The sequence below is a fragment of the Cervus canadensis genome, chromosome X (assembly GCF_019320065.1).
Source record: "Cervus canadensis isolate Bull #8, Minnesota chromosome X, ASM1932006v1, whole genome shotgun sequence".
Taxonomy (NCBI): Eukaryota; Metazoa; Chordata; class Mammalia; order Artiodactyla; family Cervidae; genus Cervus; species Cervus canadensis.
The window spans coordinates 54,282,218-54,305,942 of NC_057419.1; the positions used below are offsets into that span (position 1 = coordinate 54,282,218).

Below are 23,725 nucleotides of genomic sequence, written 5' to 3' on the forward strand. Positions count from 1 at the left end.
AGCCCTATCAATTTTCTTCCAAGAAACCTTTCTAGCAATGGTTATCTCTCAAATCTTAGTTATGTATTATCAATTTGTCTCTAGGAATAGTAGACAACAGTTTGACTAAGCTGAACTTTTAACATGGGTGTTTTTTGCCTTCAATAACAATTACTACCACCACATCATAGCACTAAGAACCTTACATTTTATTTTATTCTGAAAATACTCTTAAGGTAGATATAACTAAATTCTCAGATGAAAAAACTGCTATCAGAACTAATAAGGTAGGTAGGCCAGGACTCAAAATCCAGATTTTTGCAGCCAGTATTTCCTTCCAAGTAGAATCTGATTCTAAACTTTCTTTCCAGAAGAGAAGTGGCATTTTTGAACAATCTTTTTGAACAAAGATCTATGAAATTTCTCAAAATTACTTCATAAAATTGAGAATACTTCCTAGGATTTTGGGGGGAACTTAGCTTCTAAATGGTCCCTGATAGTTCTCAATTAGGCCAGTAAAGTTAACTTAGGGCTTCCTATTCATTTTGACACTGCAAGAAACACCTGTGAAAGGGAATAATAGGGTCCAAATTTTGTGCTCTTTTGACTCTTCACCCACAACTCACCTCTGCCAAATGCTGCAGCCGGGTTAGCAGTGGGGTTCTCTTGTCAGATCCAAGGCGTGTGATATAATTTGATCTTTTGCTAAACACATACAGAAGGTTGAGGACTGCCAGCACCACTTGCATATCAGAAGAAGCCAATAAAGTTGTCAAATGCTACAGGGGACAAAAAGGTGGGGGGAGGGTGGGGGGTTCATGGTATCAGGCATACAAGACTTTGAAAACTTGAAATGCCAACAGAGTAATAGATTTATCAACAATTACAAAGCTATCAAGAAGTTTAACAATGTAAAAAGATTTGTAAATATTTGAGCACCTCAACATGCAATCTTATGCTTAAGAAGCTTACAATCTGGCAGAATGAAAGTCCAATTTAAGTTAAAAAAAATGTAAACAGAAGTTCAAAATTACATAGGCATCTCCACAGCAAGAAACCAATGACAAGAGACAAATGTGGTATTTTAATACAGCAGAACTCAAAACATTAAGTCTCCAACTAGACTAAAAGTAGAGTAAGATAATTTTTGCTCCTTCTGTATCCTTTACAACAAATATAAAATTGGAATTAGATAAAATACAGGGTTCTTTATATAGAAACTAAAAATAACAGTTGGTGGCACTTACAACTGTTACAGTGTATTTAACAATAACCCAAGAGTAACTATTTTTGCTTTTCAATACAATAAAAATTCACCAATATACTGAGACATTTGGTTAGTGTTAAAATCAGTATGTAATTTAGCTGGAAATGAACCAAAGTATTTCTGACTGCTGATTATCCAGAAAGCTATGGATTTCCTTTTGCAACTTATCTATTTCATCTTCAACAGACTGCTCAGGTGCTATCTTTAGTTCAGTTATTCCATTTCTCTTCTTAAGTTATTTACTTTCTACCTGTTTGTTCTGATTCTGGTTCTTTAATGAAGACAGGAAAAGTAACACAACAATCAACAGGGCACTAAATCAACAGCCATAAAAACTCTAAAGTTAGGCTAAAGGAAGAGTACTGCTTCTTATACTGATTCCTGACGAATTCTACTAATTATACTAATTCCCATGCCCACTATACTCTTTTAAGAATACATAGCATGCTATTAATATACATTTTGGGGAGAGGGGAGAAGAGGCTGAAAAGCAGCACACTAAAACTTAGAAGAGCACCAAGTCCAGTGATGTGTCAAGGTAATCAAATTATGTTGTATTAAAGTAATCTGGGGCTGCTCTGATAACTTGGGACAAAAATCAATTCCTGAAAATTCCCAAGAATACTTCAATACGTGTATTACATTCTCATTAATTTCTTTCATCTTAAAAGACGAGGTGAATTTGACAGTAAAAAACCTTCTCATCAACCCTGTGAAGGGTTTCTTTAGCCAAGAAACATCTTACCATTGTCTTTGATGCTGAGAACCCCAGAACTTTGTAATGAAAAGGAAAGAATCATCAGAAAGAAATAACAATTTCACTATTCTGGACATGAACAATTCTAGTAAAGAACAGACTGTATAGGCTTAAACCTCTCCTACCTCTATGGAACTATACAGATGCCGGGAAAAGCTGTACTCAATGAGTAAGGCTGTGAAGTTCAACACAGCCAAGAGAAGCATTTTCAGTTGTTCTTTTTCCGGCCTATCACACACGAGCATCCATGACATATTCTCCACTGTCTGTCCAGCATCTGCCAGAATCCCATCGAAGCGGTCCAAAAGATCCACCCAGTGATATAACTCGCACTGGAGAAGGGAAGAGAAAGAGGAATATATAAGAATAAGGTAAAAGTACTGTGTGGGTACTTTGCAGCTGAGGTTTGCTACAATAGATTGCTGAGCATGATACGTAGACAAGTTCACCTCTCACCTTTGCTTCTCTTCAATCCCCCACTAATACAGAAACCAATGAGAAAAATCATATTCTGAGCCACATGAACCTGAGTTCATTGTTTGTTTTTTTTTTCTTTTTTTCTTCTCTGGCATGTGGGATCTTCCTGGGTAAGGGATCGAACTTGAGTGTCTTGCATTGTCAGGCAGACTCTTCACCACTGAGCCACCAGAGAAGTCCCCTGAGTCCACTGTTTTATCCATCAAAACATACATGTTCTAACCAGAAGACACCACAAAATCTCTGTAGCAGGTCTTCAGAGAGAGAATTCTGGCTATACTCTGAGGTCTAAAAACACAAGGACTTCCTTTGCTAAAATCCATTTTATCTGAAGTGCTTCTTTTTAGAGTTATCGAAAGAAGAGTCTTTTAAACTACAAGTAAAAATCCTGAGACTATCTCAAACTCATATTGTCAGTTAAACTAAAGGAATTTTGTGGTTGAGATTATTTATCATCACCTGTATAAGCAATCTTCACCCTCAGTGAGCAAATTTTTCCCTTTACATTTCTTTCAAAATTTCCTTGGTAACCATTCACAGGCTAAAATTACCAGTCTAGAGATGTGCAAAACATATACACACACACAATAGATGCTTATTAAGCAATTGCTGAATGAGGTCATCTCATTATGGTTTCTCTTTTGGGAGCATGGGTTTACATACCTTTCCAATGTTCCATGTTTTGATCTGCTGCAGTTCCAAAAGAAGTTGCTCATCATTACAAACTTTGAGTTTGTCTATTAAGGCTCTGCAGTCTGCAGGCTGAGAAAAACAAACAGATATTCACAAAAGGGTGTTTGGGGGTATGAGGGAGACACATTGACAAAGAACAGGGGGAGAAAAACACCCTTATGTCAACACACACAACAATTAAACTTTTGATAGAATGCACTTAAGAAAAATGGAAAATTTCCAGACAATCATTTGAGATTAATATGGAAACCTTAGAATGATACAAGCCATTGGTGTTATTTTTTTAAACCTGGATGAACTTGTAGACAAACTACTTGGAAGGGTACAAACAAAAGAAATAAAGGAAACAAGCTAAATATCAATAAAAACAAAATGAAGGAATCTGTATCATGGTCTGAAAATTAACCAAAATGACTAGAAATGTACAAATAGAGAAACACTGAGGAGTCATAGTGAATTCACAAAGGTGAAGATTAGCATTGACTATATTTTTCACAATATTAAGCCATCCAATTATAGGAGGCAAAGACCTTCTGAACTGAATAAAACTAGGACTCCATTCTTATTTGTGGTTCCCATTTCCATATATTCCTGCTCTCTTTTTACTGATAAAAGGGCCTGTCAGGTACCTCGTCAGGTAACAAGGTGTGGATTCAGAGTTCATAGTAAGTTTTCAAAAGCTGGATGGCGGGGGATAGGGGTGGGGGGTGGGGGCGGGACAGGGAAGGGACAGAGAAGCTTCTATTAACGGAAGGTAGCTGGAAGTGATCATGCTTGCTATTTAACTCTGTAAAACAGTATGGTATGTTGTGAATGGGCCTAGATTTGGAACCAAACAAATCTGGGTTCAGTTTTTAGCTCAATGTTTACTAAGTTGTTTGATCATAGGCAAATCCAACCTCTTAGCCACAATTTTCTCATCAGGAAGAAAGTCCTTTTAAGAACTACCTTGGAAATGTGACGCTCAAGTGTTTGCACATACATAAAGCACTTATCTCACATAACAGGAGCATAAATATTGAGAGACAGCATACTGTTACAAAGAACATCAGGCAGTTCAGTTGCTCTGTCGTGTCCAATTCTTTGTGACCCCATGGACTGCAGCACACCAGGCTTCCCTGTCCTTCAACAACTCCAGGAGCTTGATCAAACTCATGTCCATCGAGTCAGTGATGCCATCCAACCATCTCATCTTCTGTTGTCTCCTCCTCCCGCCTTTAATCTTTCCCAGCATCAGGCGGCCAAAGTGTTGGAGTTGCAGCTTCAGCATCAATTGTTTCAATGAATATTCAGGACTGATTTCCTTTAGGATTGACTGGCTTGATCTCCTTGCAGTTTAAGGGACTTTCAAGAGTCTTCTGCAACACCACAGTTCAAAAGCATCAATTCTTCGGTGCTCAGCTTTCTTTATAGATCTCCTGACTTCTCAACTTTTGCATTCCAATCCCCTATAATGAAAAGAACATCTTTTTTGGGTGTTAGTTCCAGAAGGTCTTATAGGTCTTCATATAACATTCAACTTCAGCTTCTTCAAAATTCCTGGTTGGGGCACAGACTTGGATTACTGTGATACTGAATGGTTTGCCTTGGAAACGAACAGAGATCATTCTGTCATCTTTCAGACTCCACCCAAGTATTGCATTTCAGACTCTCTTTGTTGACTTTGAGGGCTACTCCATTTCTTCTAAGGGATTCTTGCCCACAGTAGCAGATATAAAGATCATCTGAATTAAATTCACCCAATCCAGTCCATTTTAGTTCACTGATTCCTACAATATCGATATTCCCTCTTGCCATCTCCTGTTTGACCACTTCCAATTTACCTTGATTCATGGACCTAACACTCCAGATTCCTATGCTATACTGTTCTTTATAGCATTGGACTTTACTTCCATCACCGGTCACATCAACAATTGGGCGTTGTTTTTGCTTTGGCACTGTCTCTTCATTCTTTCTGGAGTTATTTCTCCACTTTTCTCCAGTAGCATATTGGGCACCTACCAACTCGGGGAGTTCATCTTTCAGTGTCATTTCTTTTTGCCTTTTCATACTGTTGACGGGGTTCTCACAGCAAGAATACTCAAGTGGTTTGCCATTCCCTTTTCCAGTGGACCACGTTTTGTCAGAACTCTCCACCATGACCTGTCCATCTTGGGTGGCCGTGGGCTTTAGAATTAAGGTAGTTGGTAAGCTACATCTTTGACTCTCCATATCCTCTTTCACAAAATAAACTAACACAATCTATTTATCTAGCAATGTTGTGAGATTTAAACTAGGGGCATTTTCAGCAGCCAAAACTGAACGTGGAACAATAGGGGCTCAAGGGCAAATTTTTTTTAAAGCTAAGTCTGATATCTTTCCTCTCTCTAAAGTAAGCATTAAGAACTATCTCAAATTTCTGCGAAAATTAAAGGCATTAAAAATTCTTGGCACAAAATCCTTCCACAAACCAGACGTGCACCTTTTCTTTCTTTCCTTTAAGTCATACACGTTGAGGGATAGGTATGAAGCAGCAGAAACAGGTAACATAGGAGTGTGAACTAACTGCTCATGCAGTTAACTTGTGCCTTTTGGATCTACTTGAGCCTACTATCAATACCACTTCAATTTCTAATGGCCAAACTCTACCTCCTAGGTCTTAAGCTGTTATTCTCCTATTGGGGCTTGCCAGAGGTATCACATAGTGCCTTTGGCTGACACTAAGGTAGACACCTGGATCTACCAGACCATAATGTCCATGGAGTAGGGCAGTTTACATCACAGCTTGAAACTATTGCAGTCTTTTCTAGATCCAAACATTACTGTCACCCTAGAAGTTATCCAGTATATGGATCAAAACAGCATGCGTAAACATGACATATGCTGCCTCCAAAATCTAAAGAGTCATTGCATACACTGTTCCTCTACCTTCATGGTGTGTGGTACAAGGTGTGGAAATATGTCTCACTTGAGAAGGAAATTTTGACATTTCCCAGACTTCTGGCAGGCACTCAACCTTCAAAGGGCATTCTCTGGCACATGGATGTCTAGGGCATCTTAAGTACTTGTGTTTTCTGTTCACAAGCTCCAGTTAGCATCAGTTCAGTTCAGTCCCTCAGGCGTGTTCGACTCTCTGCAACCCCATGGACTGCAGCATGCCAGGCTTCCCTGTCCATTACCAACTTCTGGAGCTTGCTCAAACTCATAGTCATACAGTCAGTGTTGCCATCCAACCATATCATCCTCTGTCATCCCCTTCTCCTCCTGCCTTCAATCTTTCCCAGCATCAGAATCTTTATTCTAATGAGTCAGCCCTTCGCATCAGGTGGCCAAAGTATTGGAGCTTCAGCTTTAGCATCAGTCCTTCCAATGAATAATCAGGAATGATTTCCTTTAGGATTGACTGGATTGATCTCCTTGCAGTCCAAGGGACTCTCAAGAGCCTTCTCCAATACCACAGTTCAAAAGTATCAATTCTTCAGCACTCATTTTCCTTATGGTCCAACTCTCACATCCATATACAACTACTGGAAAAACCATAGCTTTAACTAGATGGACCTTTGTCTGCAAAGTAATGTTTCTGCTTTTTAATATGCTGTTTAAGTTTGTCGTAGTTTTTTTCCAAGGAGTAAGCGTCTTTTAACTTTATGGCTGCAGTCACCATCTGCAGTGATTTTAGAGCCCAAGAAAATAAAGTCTGTCACTGTTTCCATTGTTTCCCCATCTATTTGCAATGAAGTGATGGGACTGGATGACATGATCTTCATTTTTTGAATGCTGAGTTTTAAGCCAGCTTTTTCACTCTCCTCTTTCACCTTCATCAAAAGACTCTTTAGCTCCTCTTCACTTTCTGCTATAAGGGTGGTGTCATTTGCATATCTGAGGTTATTGATATTTCTCCCAGCAATCTTGATTCCAAGCTTGTGTTTCCAAGCCTGGAGTTTCGCATGATGTACTCTGCATATAAGTTAAATAAGCAGGGTGACAATATACAGCCTTGATGCAGTCCTTTCCTGATCTGGAACCAGTCTGTTGTTCCATGTCTGTTTCTAACTGGTGCTTCTTAACCTGCATACAGATTTCTCAGGAGGCAGGTAAGGTGGTCTGGTATTCCTATCTCTTTAAGAATTTTCCACAGTTTGTTGTGATCCACACAGTCAAAGGCTCTGGCATAGTCAATAAAGCAGATGTCTTTCTGGAATTCATTGCTTTTTCTATGATCCAATGGATATTGGCAATTTGATCTCTGGTTCCTCTGCCTTCTCTAAATCCAGCTTGAACATCTGGACATTCTTGGTTCATGTATTGTTGAAGCCTAGCTTGGAGAATTTTGAGTACTACTTTGCTAGTATATGAAATGAGTGCAATTGTGCAGGTAGTTTGAACATTGCTTGGCATTGCCTTTCTTTGGGATTGGAATGAAAACTGACCTTTTCCAGTCCTGTGGCCACTGCTGAGTTTTCCAAACTTGCTGGCATATTGAGTGTAGCACTTTAACAGCATCATCTTTTATGATTTGAATTTATTATGCTAGTTAGCGTAATAGCATCAATTTAACATACCAGAACAATGTTGTTTCATTGGGAGTATCAAGGTCCCTATGGACCTTAGAGTTTACTAAATGCACCAGGGAAAAAAGTATATCTTTACCATCTTGTCCCTGCTACACAAATGCAAACAGACTGAGATTTTCCTTACTCATGGTAATGCAAAAGAAAGCACGTCAGTTCAATGGCTGCATATCAACTGCCACAGTATATACTGAGTCACTCCAATAAAGATGTCAAATCTAGGGGAAAAAATCCTTCACACAGCTACTAATACATCAAGTGATCAATAAGTGTGCAGCCACTGTAGAGAACAGTATGAAGGTTTCTCAAAAAATTAAAAACAGAACTACCATATGATCCAGCAATTCCACTTCTGGGTATTCATCTACAGAGTGAAAACATTAACTTGAAAGGATATATGAACCCCCATGTTTACTGCAACATGAACAGCCTAGATATGGAAACACCCTAAGTGTCCGTTGATAGAAGAATGGATAAAGAAGATGCGGTACCTATATACAATGAAATACTATTCAGCCATATAAAGAAAGAAATCTTATCGTTTGTAACAATATGCATGAACCTGGAGGGCACTGAAATACATCAGAGAAAGACAAAATACCATATGAGCTTACTTATATATATGGAATTTAAAAAACAAAAAGCAAACAGCAAAAGAAATCCAAGCTCACAGATATAGAAAATAGACTTGTGGAAGAAATGCATAGAGGGCCAAATAAATAATGGCAAATAAACCCATGTTTCCCTTAAAAATAATACCTAGTATTGATCACAGTATGGGAAATTGGGCTTGCTCCCTGAGGAAAATAGGCATCTTCAGGCCTTAAAAATGTACATAGTCAATGATCTAAAAATTCCATTTCCAGTTTATCCTAAGTAACTTACTAACAGCTGTCAAATAACATGAGTCAGGAATTTGCACATAAGCATGACTCCAAGATCAAATCCATAACAAACTACTAGGTAAAAGATAAAGAAACAATTTGAATTTCTGATTATCTATAAGGTTGAATTATCATGGAAGTTTAAGGACATCTTGCAAGTTTTCTCTTTGTTCTTCAGTTTTGAAAAAATTTGAGTATATAATTGTCAAAAATTCTTGATGTCAAAACATATCAGAAACCAAATGAAAAGGAAATAAACGGGTATGTAAAATATATACTCAGTATATATGGCATTAAGAAACTGACATTTCAGTGTCAAATACAAAATAAAACAGCATGAGCAGATAACTGGCATAAGGCCAATAAATGTGAAAATATATGTATTAAGGCATGCAATTAGAACAGTGAAATACTTTTTATCCACCTATTAACAAAAATTTAAAAGATAACCTGCAATGCTGGAGATGTGGGAAGACAACACTTCTCAAACTCATTAGTGCAAAACTGAAGGAAGGGCAGTTCTGCCCATGTAATAATCTTTCAAGGACTGGAACAAATGTCAGTAGCGATACCCATGGGTGATACCTGCTAGGTAGTTCCAGTTTTTAAAAAACCAAGTGGCCTGTATTTAGAAAATGAACTGATTAATTATGTGCCCAATACTTTGTTGAAAACTTGCTTCACATCAAGGAGTGAGGAATTATCAACCTATTTTATTTATTTATTTATAGGAATTAGCAACCCTATTTTATAGCTGTGGAAACCAGGCAAGTTAATAAACTCTGAGACACAAAAATCTAGTAAAGTTCAAACCCATGTCTAAATTCCAAAGCTTGTGTTCCTTGAACTAGAGCATAAGAAGTCTACATGAATGTCAACAATGTTTCAAGACAAGTTGCTGTTTTACTACATTGTATCTATATAAATGATGATATGCTTGGAAGATCAGTACCAGTGAACTGACTGCAATGAACTGACTGCAAAGAATTTTTTCTGAAATGAAAAAAAAAAAAAAAAAAACAGGCAAACTTTGGATACTTACAGCCTCAGTAGGAGTCTTTTTCAGTTTAGTCCTGTCTACTTTCATGTTTCCAATTTTTGTTTTATGATCTGAAAAGAAAATTTCCCCAAAAGTGAGAACTTAAAGTTGCAAACTTGAGCTTTACATGCATGGACACAGAAAATACAGAATAAATAGCATGCAAAATTCTTCAAGTAAAACCAGAATCATGATGCAAACCAACTCAGGGGTGTAGATATGAGGCACAGAGGGATAAAGAATCTCTCTAGATAGAGCTGGCCCACCAGCTTGTAATCACTTTAAGGTAAAATTAAAATGCCCCCACCCCTCACTCTCAAATTCATACTTGAAAATAAGAGTAAAAAGTTTTCTTAAACACACCTCAGGATGGAAAAAATTCACCATATCCTGCAATTTTCTGGAAAACTTAGCAATCCCACTTTTGGGAACTTACCCAAAGAAAATCATAAAAGTGTATATAAATATTTAATCACAAGAATCCATACTGCATGACCATGTCTAACAGTGAATTGGAAAGAAGCAAATATCCAGAATAGTGTTGGTTTAAAACGGAGCATTACACAGCTGTTAAAAACACTGCACAATTCTATAACAGTAAACATGTTCACAGTGAAATAAGGCTACAAAACAGAATAAACAGTATAAACCCATGTCTAAAGAAAACAGCTTAGAAGGGGTATGCATCAAAATGTTACCTTAATCTAACCAAATGGATTATGTATGTTTCTTTTACTTGTGTCTTTCTGTATCTTTTACTGTTTTACAGTACAGTAAAATAAAGCAAGAAAATCAAAGAATATTTTTTTATTAACAAATGGTACCAGATCAAGTAGATAGCTATAGACAAAAAGATGAACTCTGACCTCAGTCTCATATTTTAATATATAAAAATTAACTCAAAATGGATCATGAGACAAGGATGTGTAGCAAAGTGAACTCCTGTGCACTACCGGTGGGAATGTAACTGGTGCAGCCACTGTGGAAAACAGTATGGAGGTTCCTCAAAAAATTAAAAATATGATCCAGCAATTCCACTTTTGGATATTTATCCAAAGGCAATGAAAAAACTTGAAAAGATACTCTGGTATTATTGTTCAGTTGCTCAGTCGTGTCTGACTCTTTGCAACCCCATGGACTGCAGCACTCCAGGTCTCCCCGTCCCTTACCATCTCCTGAAGTTTGCCCAAGTTTATGTTCATTGCACGGGTGATGCCATCCAGCCAGCTCATCCTCTTACACCCTCTTCTCCTTCTGCCCTCAATCTTTCCCAGCATCATGGACTTTTCCAATGAGTCTGCTGTTTGCATCAGGTGATCAAAATACTGGAGCTTCAACTTGGGCTTCCCTGGTGGCTCAGTCAGTAAAGAATTTACCTGCAGTGTGGCAGACCTGGGTTCGATCTTTGGGTTGGGAAGATCCCCTGGAGAGGGGAATGGCTACCCACTCCAATATTCTGGCCTGTAGAATTCCATGGATAGAGGATCCTGCAAAGGCTACAGTCCATGGGGTTGCAAAGAGTTGGACACGACTGAGCGACTTTAACTTTTTAGCTTTAGCATCAGTCCTTCCAATGAGTATTCAGGGTTGATTTCTCTAAGATGGACCAGTCTGACCTCCTTGCTGTCCAGGAATCTTCTCCAGTACCAGGAGTCTTTGACCTCAGGAGTTTTCTCCAGCACCACAGTTCAAAGGCATCAATTCTTTGGCACTCTGCCTTCTTTACAGTTCAGCTCTCATAACCATACATGATCACTGGGAAGACCACAACCTTAACTATATGGACCTATGTTGGCAGAATAATGTCTCTGCTTTTCAACACACTGTCTAGGTTTGTCATAGCTTTCCTGCCAAGAAGTGACTGCCTTCTGATTTCATGACTGCAGTCACCACCCACAGTGATATTTGAGCCCAAGAAGAGGAAATCTATTACTACTTCCACCTTTTCCCCTTCTATTTGCCATGAAGTAATGGGGATGGATGCCATGATCTTTTTTTTTTTTTTTTTGGTATTTAGTTTTAAGCCAGCTCTCTCTTCCTTCACCCTCATCAAGAGGCTCTTCCCTGTCATTAGAATGGCATCATTCGCATATCTGAGGTTGTTGATGTTTCTCCCATCTATCTTGATCCAGCTTGTAGCTCATCCAGCCCGGCATTTTTTAGGATGTGCTCAGTGTATAGGTTAAATAAACAGGGTGACAGCAGATAGCCTGTCATACTCCTTTCTCCCATCCAAGTACTAACCAGGCCCGACCCTGCTTAGCTTCCGAGATCAGGCACATTCAGGGTGGTATGGCCGTAGACGTCATACTCCTTTCTCAATCCTGAACCAATTGTTCCATATGGGGTTCTAACTGTTGCTTCTTGACCCGCATACAGGTTTCTCAGGAGACAAGTAAGATAATCTGGTATCCCCATCTCTTTAAGAGCTTCCCACAGTTTGTTATGATCCACACAGTCAAAGGCTTTAGTGCAGCTGATGAAACATAGGTAGATGTTTTTCTGGTATTCCCCTGCTTTATGATCCAGCAGATGGATGCTGGATGAGAGATATATGCACCCCTATATTTACTGCAGCATTACTTTCCAATAGCTAAGACATGGGAGCAACCTAAGTGTCCACTGATGTATGAATAGTCTTACAAAAAAGAAAGAAACCTTGTCATCTGTGATAACATGAATGAACCTTGAGGGCATTATGCTAAGTGAAATAAGCCAGACAGAGAAAAGATAAATTCCGTATGATTTCATTTATTTGTGGAATCTCAAACAAAACCACAAAACCCAAAATACAAAATTTACAGATACAGGAAATAGATTGGTGTTTGCCAGAGGCAGGGGTTTGGGGCTGGGTGAAATAGGTGAAGATAGTCAAAAGGCACAAACTTCCAGTTATAAAACAAGCCATGCAGATGTAATGTGCAGCATGATGACTACAGTTAATATTGTACTGTATATTTGAAAGTTGCTAGGAGTATATCTTAAGGGTTCTCATCACAAGAAAAAAATTGTAACTATGCTGATTGATGCTAACTAGACTTGTGATCATTTCACAATATATGCAAATATGGAATCATTATATTGAACATCTGAAACTAATATAATGTCAAACATCAATTACATCTCAAAAAATAGAAGATCATGGACTTAAATGTAGAACTTTAAAAAACTATATTTGTAAACCACATATACTATCTAGAATATATAAGGAATTCTCAAACCCAACAATAAAAAAACCCACCACAGTCCTCCAAAACAAGAGCACTGATTAAAACTTATGCAAATAAACAACTTACAATGATTTTACAGTTTTAAAAAATGTAGATGAAGTCACTGGCAAATCTTCACACAATCTCACTTCAACTAAAGCTATTTTGACTTATTCTGTCAAGGGTCTGGGTGGAAAACAATGGACTCTGGTGAACTAAAGTGAAAATATAATTTACTGGAAGGATAACTGATAGCTCATGCAACCGACAGGAAAGTTTAGAGATCCACATCAGAAAACAAGGAGCCGAGGAAGCCAGGCATCCTGGAACTACAGCCAAGGACCTCCCACAGACACAGCTTAGTTGGAAGTACCTATGCTGGAAGCCCAGAAGCAACTGCTGGCAGCAGTATGATTTCTAAATGGTCTTAGGTTATTTGCATCAGTGGCTCTAGATGCAAAGTCCCAAGAATGACCATCTAATTGGTGAAGCTGAGGTCTCATGCCTATGCTCTAACTGTCAAGGTTCTGGGAGAGCAAGTGCATTCAGTTTTTCAGTTTCCACATTGTTCAGGTTCCAAACTTTTCATAAACAGATTCAGATGATAGGCACCAAAGTAAAAAAAAGTAAACAAAACAAGCCAAAACAATTGATCAAGCACATGTCCTCCTAGAGGCAATGTTAACCTGGCTTTTATAATTTCTTTTTGCAAGAAATACCAATAGTCTAAAAATAAAATATCATTCCTGTGAGACATCAATTAAGAAAATTCAAAAGTTTTTTGTTGTTCCTAGTTATTCTATTTCTAAGCTGGTTTCACAGTGAGAAGGGAGAATACTTTTTGAGGGCTTACTACAAGCCAGACAATACTTAGGCTGGTATTTCCCAAAACATTTTTTAGAGCATCTTGTTCCACAAAGACTAGGTTCTTGGGAAACCTGAAGCCTGGCGTGCTGCAGTCCATGGGGTTGCAAAGAGTTGGAAATGACTTAGCGACTGAACAACAACAAATTTCTCTTCCTTTAGGACAGTCACATGGCTGACTGACATTATTATCGGTTACAAGAAATCCTGGGTAATGGAAACTTATTAGGGCACAGAGCCATCCCCTGCTCCCCTCCCCCAGTTGGCATCTACTGGAAGTCTAATTTAAGAATCTCAAAGAATATACCTTGAGACATGCTGCACAGGGGATTCATAAAATAGTCTTTAACACAACCCTCACCATTCAAGCCAAGTTCTATCTCCATTTATAGATAGAAAACTGAGGCTCAGAGAAATTAAGTACCTTGCCTGTTTAGTGAATGTTGGCTCCAAGATCTAAATCCAGGTCTTTCTGATTCCCAAGTCCATGCTTCAATAACATGCTATTCAAATATTTGCTAGTTTCATTACAACAATAAATACCTGCACATGAAAATACCAATTTGTGACAAATTCCCCTACATTGTTGGATCCTACTCAAAAAAACATTGTAAGACAGGAAGCTGGGTCACAAGGTGAAAAGCTATTATCATTCTCACTAATGATGGAACAATAACTGGAGAATGAGTTCTACCTAATGTTTAGAAATTAAACAAATGAAAATCTCATTACATAAAAAAACCTCTAACAGAAAGAAGCTAATTCTAAATAAATTCCTGGAAATGACCTATTGCTTTTGTCAGTCAGACAAGAACTCTGTATACCAAGCAATCTCTACACATAAAAAATATTTCTTTCTAAACTTAGGTTAGAAAGATCAACTTTCAGAAAACTAATGAATTATTATGAACCATCACCATGGTAATGGTAGCAATTACCATTAAACTTACTTCTATTTAATTAACCATTTCTTCACTTCTTCACTCCCCCCCCCCCCCCAGTTTCACTTATCTTTGAAGTTTGAATCTTGGTTTTGTAGGTTTTATATCAAGACAACAGTGCACAATTAAAATATACCAAGCGAAGTCATTCTTTAAAGGATAACTCACTCTATAGTAATCACCTCCAGTGGATCAAGTTTAGGAAGACTTTCAATATTCAAATCAGCTTAAGGGCAGAGGACACTTGTAGTTCCAAACCTGGGTCGACAGCAGTTGAGTGTATTGGTAGACTGGCCTTATTATTCAAAGTATGGTTGAAGGATCAGCGGCACTGAGATCATTTGGGAGTTATTAAAAATGCAAAATCTTAGGCCCCACCTAGACCTGAAGAATCGATCTATATTTTAAGAATATCTTCTAGTGATTCATATATTGAAGTTGAGAAGCACCAGATCATAACATAGGCTCCAAATCAGGAAAATCAGATTAAAATCCCTGCTATATTATGTAATGTATGAGCATACGGACAAATCGTGTGATGTGCACTTCTGTTTCCTCACCTGTGAAATATGGATAACCAATCTCCCTACTTCCATACTCACTTTTGTCCAATCCATTCTCCAGAGAACAGCAAAAGTAATCTTCTCGAAACATAAATCAGCTCAAGTTACCTTGTTTAAAACCTTACAACAGTTTCCCTAGAATTATTTCCAAATTCTAACCATGACCCAAAGAGCCCTGGCATGATTTGGCTCCTGGAACTCTCTCCAATCTCCTCTCTACACATATCAGTCTTTCTGTTTAGTTTCTGGACTATTCTGAATTCTTTCTGGCCTCTAGACCTTTACAGGTGTGCTATTCCGACTGCAATGCTTCTGCTCCACACTCATTCTTCCCACAGCTACCTCTACTTCAGGATCTGACTTTAAACTAAGACCTAAAATGGCTTCCCAAGGCAATCCACCTAAAGCTGGTCTAACTGCTACTTTTTAATAATAGTGCCCTGCTTATTTCTCTCATAGAAAATATCAATTAATAACTGGTTTGAGTGCTCGCTTCGGCAGCACATATACTAATAAGTGGTTTGATTTTCTACAATGTTAATTTCTCAGCATCTCATACAGCATTCTTCATGTGGTAGATATGCAAATATTTGTAGAATTGAGTTCAGGAAAGAAGTATGCACTGAGAATAAAATCTGTAATTGCAAGCATATAGACAGAACTTGAAGCCATGTGTCTGGAGATGATCACTTACAGAGAAAGAAGGAAAGAGACACAGAACTGAGTTCTTATTTGCTCTAACATTTAAAGGCAAGGCAAAGCAGAGATAAATCCACGCACCTATGGACACCTTATCTTTGACAAAGGAGGCAAGAATATACAATGGAAAAAAGACAACCTCTTTAACAAATGGTGCTGGGAAAACTGGTCAACCTCTTGTAAAAGAATGAAACTAGAACACTTTCTAACATACACAAAAATAAACTCAAAATGGATTGAAGATCTAAATGTAAGACCAGAAACTATAAAACTCCTAGAGGAGAACATAGGCAGAACATTCTCTGACATAAATCACAGCAAGTTCCTCTATGACCCACCTCCCAGAGTAGTGGAAATAAAAGCAAAAATTAACAAATGGGACCTAATGAAACTTAAAAAGCTTTTGCACAATGAAGGAAACTATAAGCAAAGTGAAAAGACAGCCTTCAGAATGGGAGAAAATAATAGCAAACGAAGCAACTGACAAAGAATTAATCTCAAAAATATACAAGCAGCTCCTGTAGCTCAATTCCAGAAAAATAAACGACCCAATCACAAAATGGGCCAAGGAACTAAACAGACATTTCTCCAAAGAAGACATACAGATGGCTAACAAACACATGAAAAGATGTTCAACATCACTCATTATCAGAGAAATGCAAATCAAAACGACAGTGAGGTACCATCTCATGCCCATCAGAATGGCTGCTATCAAAAAATCTACAAACAATAAATGCTGGAGAGGGTGTAGAGAAAAGGGAACCCTCTTACATTGTTGGTGGGAATACAAACTAGTACAGCCACTATGGAGAACAGTGTGGAGATTCCTTAAAAAACTGGAAATAGAACTGCCATACAACCCAGCAATCCCACTGCTGGGCATACACACCAAGCAAACCAGAATTGAAAGAGACACATGTACCCCTATCGCAGCACTGTTTACAATAGCCAGGACATGGACTCAACCTAGTTGTCCATTGGCAGATGAATGGATAAGAAAGCTGTGGTACAAATACACAATGGAATATGACTCATCTATTAAAATGAATGCATTTGAATCAGTTCTAATGAGGTGGATGAAACCGGAGCCTATTATACAGAGTGAACTAAGTCAGAAAGAAAAACACTAATACAGTATATTGACATATATAGACAGAATTTAGAAAGATGGTAACGATGACCCTATATGTGAGACAGTAAAAGAGACACATATGTAAAGAACAGTCTTTTGGATGCTGTGGGAGAAGGCGAGGGTGGGATGATCTGAGAGAATAGCACTGAAACATGTATATGATCATATGTGAAATAGGTCACCAGTCCAGTTTGATGCATGAGACAGGGTGCTCAGGACTGGTGCACTGGGATGACCCTGAGGGATGGGATGGGGAGGGAGGTGGGGGGTGGTTCAGGATGGGGAACACATGTACACCCGTGGCTGATTCATGTCAATATATGGCAAAAACCACTACAATACTGTAAAGTAATTAGCCTCCAATTAAAATAAATAAGTTAATTTAAAACAAAAAATACATAAATAAAGGGAAGGCAAAGGAGGAGAATCCAGCAAAGGAGAGGCTGATGAGGTAGAAGCAAAACTAGTTCATCACAGTATCATGAAAGGCAAAAGATGATTACTGGATCTAATGTCAAAATGAGGCATGTCCAGAAAAATTTTGTTGAAAATGGGAGTAGAGATAACCTGTCAAGCACTAGTTTCAGTAGGGTGGCTGGAAAGAAAGCCAGACTGTAATGAATCAATGAATCACTAGGAAGTGAGGCAATATAGATTACATATGTAGAATACTTTTTTGAAAAGACTGTAAATGAAAGCAGAGAATTATGGGGTCTCACTCAAAGAGTGTAGGGGAGAGGGGAAGGAAATAATGGAAGGAAAATTCATAAGAAAGTTGAGGGTAGAGGGACTATTTAGCCTCTATTTCATCTTATAGAGTGAACATTTATTTGGGTTTTGAACAGCAGAAACAGTATTAACCAGAACCAGGACAATCCTCTTCTTAATCTCTTAAAACTTGACTGAGTGTCCCTCCTATGTACTCACACTGTACCCTGTACCTATCACTTCCTGACATTAATGTGAAAATATCTGTCACAGAGTGAGGAGGAAAACCAACCAACTCTGGGAAAAGAATATACAACATTATGAGTGGCTCCCTGTAGGTGGCAGGATAATACAGCTTTATTTACACTTTTCAGAGCCTCCAAATTGTCTATAATTATGCATCCATTTGTAATGAGAATTTTTCTTGTGTACAATTTTTCTTAAGGGAGAAAACAGTGGCCCCTGAGCCGAAGGGCTGCATCAAATTAAGAAAAATATTATCTAAACAAATGCCTTGGATTGGCTGCTATCTGCTCTTGGAACTTCTTTCCTATACTTCTTGTTGTTTAATCCTGGTACACAGCAAGCACTCGATATTAATTTGGTTTATTATTGGTAGGTTAAGAAATGCTGCACACATGTATGGGAGTGTGGATTAATCAAAGTCAGCCTACCCACGGGGATGTAAGCTCCATGAAGCTGTGAGCATATTTCCTATTTGACTGTTTTGTTCACTGCTGTACACTTAGCTCCTATAGGAAATAATAAATATTGGTTAATTAAATGAAAAACAGGAAGACAAAACAGAAGTCAGCCTAAAATTTCCACTGAAATCATGGAAAAGTACTATGGTGGTTTTTAAGCAATGCTTTAGAGAATACTAAACTGTGATGTCCTACAAAGCAAAATACTTGATTATATATTTGCGTTTTGCCTCTCTATAGTCTCTGAAAGTAAATTCGGGTGAGAAATGCCCAGATCATCCATCGTGTCAGGAAATAGCAAGCTGAATCCTGAAACCCAGCCTGCTATTCACCATTTGATTAGAGGCAGAGACATAACATTACCTAATTTGTAAAAGGGAATACCACCTGATTACCAGGCTTTTTCATCCAGTTTAGTTTCGGATTATTTGCATTAATACCCACTAAACAAATATTCTGAGAACTCATTTATCACCCATAGTAACAGATAATACTGACCCCCTATTACTGTTATCTCTAATCCTTATAACAACTTGGAGAAGAGGATCATTCCTGGTTTACTGAGGTCAAGAGTAGCAATATACCCAATAAGTAGAACCCAGATTCAAACCAGATTTGCCCTAAAACCCTACAGTGCACAAAATGTCAATATACACACTCCACTCCCCTACACTCCTCCTCTTATAGACAGCAATACTCCTATTATTGGCCACATTAAACATGACCCTGAGGACTGTTGACCTATATTTTATTGGACATTGATAGTAAGATATAATAATAAAGCAACTGAGGTGTAGGCCTTTGCTCACTCAAGACAAAACTTGAAATTATCTGCAGAAATATTTCGACAGGGTCTCTCCCTCAAACTCTGAAAACCCTATACATACCTCAGATACGCTTTCATGCTTGCTCTCGGTGCTTTTCTACAGAAAAATATCTATTTCTGCTTCACTGACTATGTTAAAGCCTTTGACTGTGTGGATCACAGCAAACTGTGAAAAATTCTTCAAGACATGGGAATACCAGATCACTTTACCTACCTCCTGAGAAACCTGTATGCAGGTTAAGAAGCAACAGTTAGAACCACACATTGAACAGCGGACTGGTTCCAAACTGGGAAAGGAGTACATCAAGGCTGTATATTGTCACCTTGCTTATTTAACTTTTATGGATAGTACATCATGCAAAATGCTGCACTGGATAAAGCACAAGCTGGAATCAAGATTACCAGGAGAAATATTAATAACCTCAGATTTGCAGACGACACCACCCTTATGGCAGAAAGTGAAGAGGAACTAAAGAGCCTCTTGAAGAAGGTGAAAGAGGAGAGTGAAAAAGCTGGCTTAAAACCTAACATTCAAAAAATGAAAATCATGGCATTCGGTCCCATCACTTCATGGCAAATAGATGGGGAAACAATGGAAACAGTGACAGACTACATTTTGGGGGGCTCCAAAATCACTGCAAATGGTGACTGCAGCCAAGAAATTAAAAGACGCTTGCTCTGTAGAAGAAAAGCTATGACCAACCAATAGACAGCATATTAAAAAAGTAGAGACATAACTCTGCCGACAAAGGTCCGTCTAGTCAAAGCTACGGTTTTTCATGTATGGATATGAGAGTTGGACCATAAAGAAAGCTGAGCGCCAAAGAATTGATGCTTTTGAACTGGTGTTGGAGAAGACTCTTGAGAGTCCCATTGGACTGCAAGGTGATCAAACCAGTCAATCCTAAAGGAAATCAATCCTGAATATTTATTGGAAGGACTGATGTTGAAGCTGAAGCTCCAATACTTTGACCACCTGATGCGAAGGGCTGACTCATTAGAATAAAGATTCTGATGCTGGGAAAGACTGAAGGCACGAGAAGGGGATGACAAGGGATGGGACAGTTGGGTGGCATCACTGACTTGATGGACATGAGTTTGAGCAAGCTCTGGGAATTGGTGATGGAGAGGGAAGCCTGGCATGCTGCAGTCCATGGGGTTGCAAAGAAGTTGGACACGACTGAGCAACTGAACTGATTCTCAAGATAAGGACAGGGATACCAAGAAGGAGGAATCTGACACCTCCAACACTGACATTGGGGGTGAGAATAATGTCTGAGAAGGCATCCCCTAAACATCCTCTACCTTAACAGTCCTGGGAAGCTACAAATCCAGGAGTTATCCTTCTAGTCATTACTCCTAATTACTCAGGAAAAGATAAACTGGCATCAAAAGAATTTAGGCAACAAAATAAGGCCTGCCAAAGTTGTAAATCAGTTTTGCCAGTAGAGAGGAAACGGCAGCATGCCAAGGAGCCCTCCCTTCCTAGCATTCCTAGAGGGAAAAAAAGAACAAAACAGCACTGCCTGAATAAAAGTTATGCTTATTAAGGAGGAAAGGAAGAGACTCAGTCTTCCATTCCCTTCCTTACTTGTGTACAAAAGATCAATTGTAACAATGACTGATTATCCCCTATCTCATCACATTCAATTTCAAAGATGGAAGTACTTTTTCAGCTGGCCTACCTTTAATAGAAAATTAAGACAGCCTTTAAACTAATACTCTCTACTGAATTGTTAACAACTTAAAACACTCAAAAGCCTGCCACTAATAGATGAACTTCACCCAGAAGAACCACAGGCAGCATTCAGTGAGTTCAGGAAAACACATCCATCAGAAGTCAAAGCTAATTAAAAAATATCTTAAAAATAAAATCTGTAGTTCTCAACCCTAGCTGCACAATATCTACTGACACTTATTTAGTAAAACTAAAAGTGTCTGCCTATACAAATAATCTGACTCAACCGATATAATGTAGGAACTTTGTTTTTCAAGCTGTGTATGCAATCTGACCACATAGCCAGATTTGAGAGCCCTTTATTAATTGTTATATATTATTAATTATGGTTTGCCAATCTGTAATTCACTTAGGAATTTGCTTTTAAAATAATGAGGGAATGGGATACAAATAAGTACAGTCATGTGTTGACAACTGTTGAAGCTGGGTAACAGGTACATGGGGATTTAATACTATTTTCAAACTTTTGTATATGTTTGAAAATCTCATAAATTAGAAATATTTTAAATTAAGACTTTATCCTGATAGATCCTCCCATTCCATCCTCCACACTGCTCCCAGAGCAATCTTCTTAAAACTCAAAATCTACCTACATCATTAAGTGTAAACTCCTTACCTGACCAGTACCTAAGACCTCTAGGACCCAGTTCCTGCTTACCTCTCTTACCAGGGCCATGACATCATATATTCCTCTTGGCTCCCCACATGTTTTAACCATGTCAAGTTTTTACAGTCTGGCCACTATTCAAGACTTGATACCTTGACTCAAATTGTTCTCTCTGCTAAAATGGCTGCTCCCTGCACATACTCCTAGAGCTTAGCTTAAATGTCATCTCCTTTGTCAAGCCTTTTCAGATATCCGCTTCCCCAGAATAAAACTAATTACTCGCCTTTGTGTCCCCATTGTATCCTGCACCTACCCTCAATCAACACACCTCTATTTACATGCCAGTTTCCCCACTAGGGTTGGGCTTCCCTGGTGGCTGTGTTCAATCCCTAGGTCGGAAGATCTCCTGGATAAAGAAGTGGCAACCCACTCCAGTATTCATGCCTGGAAATCCCATAGATAGAGAATCCCTACTGTCCATGGAGTCACAAAAGAGTCGGACACGACTTAACTAATCAACAGCAAATTATGGAACAGACTTCCCCACTAGAGTGAGTTTTCCATCAGTGGGACTTTGTGTGTTCATTTTTGCATTCCTGTCGCCAGCATAGGACCTGTCACTTAGTAGATTAATAAATGAATGAATGACTACTCAGTAAATGCTAAATGAAGCTAAAAAATTCAAATCACTTTAAACTTTTTGTGACATTTGCAACTAAGAAAACCAATTTATACTACTCAATCAACCTGCATCTTTCATCCAACAAATAGTTATGAATATACTATATGCAGGGCATTGTGAAAGGTGCTATGAGATGGCCAACTATAAATCAGAGAAAAAAAGATCGGAAGCAATGGTAATATAAAAGCAACAGAAATCTGGACACAGAACACACAGTTAAATTACAGCTTCCCAGTGGTCAAAGCAAAACTGGAAACACAATCAATTACAAGATCAACACAACACCAACCATAACTCTCCTGATTTTTAAAAAATTTGGATTTTTAGAGATTAAAGTTGCATAAAGTGGAGTATACCTTTTAGCAAAAGTGAAACAATTATCCCAACTTTCACCTTTTGGAATACTGCTTTGGTCTAGAAAAAACTATATATACTAGGAAATATAAACACAAACAGCAGTAATTTGGACATCCTCTTAATGACATGTTGGAGAAATTTTTAGATTTCTTCATGCCCTATACTGAGGGATCATCACAAAAATTTTACGAAAAAATTTCACGTATATGGGTATTTTTCTGAGAAGATAGTTGACAGCTTTCATTGCCTTCCTAAAGAGATGTGACCTGAAAAACTTAGGAACTAACACCCTCCAGAAATATCTCCAAGACACTGTCTGCTTAGCCACTACAATATTTTCACTTTCATTTATGAAACACAGGCATATGGTTATTGCCCCTAAAGCCACATGACAGGCCACTGTCAAATACAATAAACACAGTACAGGAAATCAAAGAAACAGAATTCCAACTCTTCTGCATTATTCAGCTCCAATTCTCTCATGTCTGTAGGTTTATTATAAAGAAATACGCAGCATCTTTAAAGGTAAATCTCCTCTATGTATGGGGGAATTCTGTATTCCTGGATAAAATCCTCTAGTTCTGTATCCTGAAGAAAAGTAGAGAAGGCACAGTACTTTTATCAAAAGGCTAGATTAAGCATTGTTGTTCAGTGGCTAAGACCTGTACAACTCTTTCTGACCCCATGAACTGCAGCATACCAGGCTTCCCTGTCCTTCAGCATCTCCTGGAGTTTGCTCAAACTCATTTCCATTGAGTCAATGACGTTATCTAACAATGTCATCCTCTGCTGCCCCATTCTCCTTTTGCCTTCAATCTTTCCCAGCACCAGGGTCTTTTATAATGAGTCAGCTCTTCACATCAGGTGGCAAAGTGTTGGAGCTTTGGCTCCAGCATCAGTCCTTCCAATGAAAATTCAGGGTTGATTCTCTTTAGAATTGACTGGTTTGATCTCCTTGCTGTCCAAAGGGCTCTCAAGAGTCATCTCCAGCACCACAATTCAGAAGCATTAATTCTTCAGTGCTCAGCCTTCTTAATGGTCCAATTCTC

General features: G+C 38.4%; 1 protein-coding gene across 14 annotated transcripts in view; it reads right to left on the reverse strand.

Annotated features, from left to right (window-relative positions):
- Window positions 1-23,725, reverse strand: part of HUWE1 (HECT, UBA and WWE domain containing E3 ubiquitin protein ligase 1) — a 153,274-nt gene that overhangs the window by 106,055 nt on the left and 23,494 nt on the right. For all 14 annotated transcript variants that reach the window (XM_043459779.1, XM_043459778.1, XM_043459781.1 and 11 more), the window contains 4 exons: window positions 9,650-9,717; window positions 3,144-3,242; window positions 2,129-2,335; window positions 606-758 (listed from right to left, as the gene is read on the reverse strand). In XM_043459779.1, the coding sequence (XP_043315714.1) occupies window positions 606-758; window positions 2,129-2,335; window positions 3,144-3,242; window positions 9,650-9,694 (504 nt within the window). In that variant the 5' untranslated portion in view covers window positions 9,695-9,717. The remainder of the gene's footprint in view (window positions 1-605; window positions 759-2,128; window positions 2,336-3,143; window positions 3,243-9,649; window positions 9,718-23,725) is intronic.